Consider the following 752-nt stretch of genomic DNA (forward strand, 5'->3'; position numbering starts at 1 on the left):
TCTCTCTCTCTCTCTCTCTCTCTCTCTCTCTTAATTATTGTTAATTTTGTAATTTAAATCCAGTGTTTAATTATTATTTATACTTTTTTATTTATTTTTATTGTATTATATTTATTTTTATTGTATTTTTTATATTTACTTTTATGTTAAATTATTGTTTTTTTATTTATTCTTATGTTTGATTATTGTTATTTTTATTTTTTGTATTCACTAACACATACTCACTTTTATACAATGACTCATGTAATACTTAAACTCACCCAGTATTTACACACTGATTTTGCTTCTCTCTAAAAAATGTTCTTTTGCAAAATATTTATTGTGTAGATTTTTATGAAAGTTGAGCTTAAGGAGATTTTATACCAGAGTGATAAATAAATATCGATTTCTTTTTTTCTCTCTCTCTTTCTCTCTCGCATTTATTGAAATAAAACATTGATTATTTATAGAACGAATTGGGGCTGGAGCAGATGCCATGGGAACAAAATGAGCAATTTCTACAAGTAAATACATGCACCAAAAATGTTGAAGATATGTCTGACATAAAAGAAAAAATCCAGAATTTGGATGTAAAGAACTCTCCGAAAATGAGAACATCCATTATAGAAAATTCATTACATGTAAAATCGCCCGTGAGTAACGAAAATCAAAAGGAAAATAATCCGAAACTTGACATATGTAAAGAAAGTGAAACCAATATTTCCGACAAGAATGAAGTAATTGAATCGAACAGTCAACATTTAAATGAAGCT

General features: G+C 26.5%; 1 protein-coding gene across 1 annotated transcript in view; it reads left to right on the forward strand.

Moving 5' to 3' along the window:
- The window catches only part of LOC105620000 (DNA polymerase theta), a 10,442-nt gene that overhangs the window by 5,759 nt on the left and 3,931 nt on the right, over positions 1 to 752 (forward strand). Inside the window, exon 13 of the mRNA XM_012201511.1 lies at positions 450 to 749. Within this exon, the coding sequence (XP_012056901.1) occupies positions 450 to 749 (300 nt within the window). The remainder of the gene's footprint in view (positions 1 to 449; positions 750 to 752) is intronic.

This window comes from Atta cephalotes (genome assembly GCF_000143395.1).
Source record: "Atta cephalotes unplaced genomic scaffold scaffold00023, whole genome shotgun sequence".
In the NCBI taxonomy this organism is placed as follows: domain Eukaryota; kingdom Metazoa; phylum Arthropoda; class Insecta; order Hymenoptera; family Formicidae; genus Atta; species Atta cephalotes.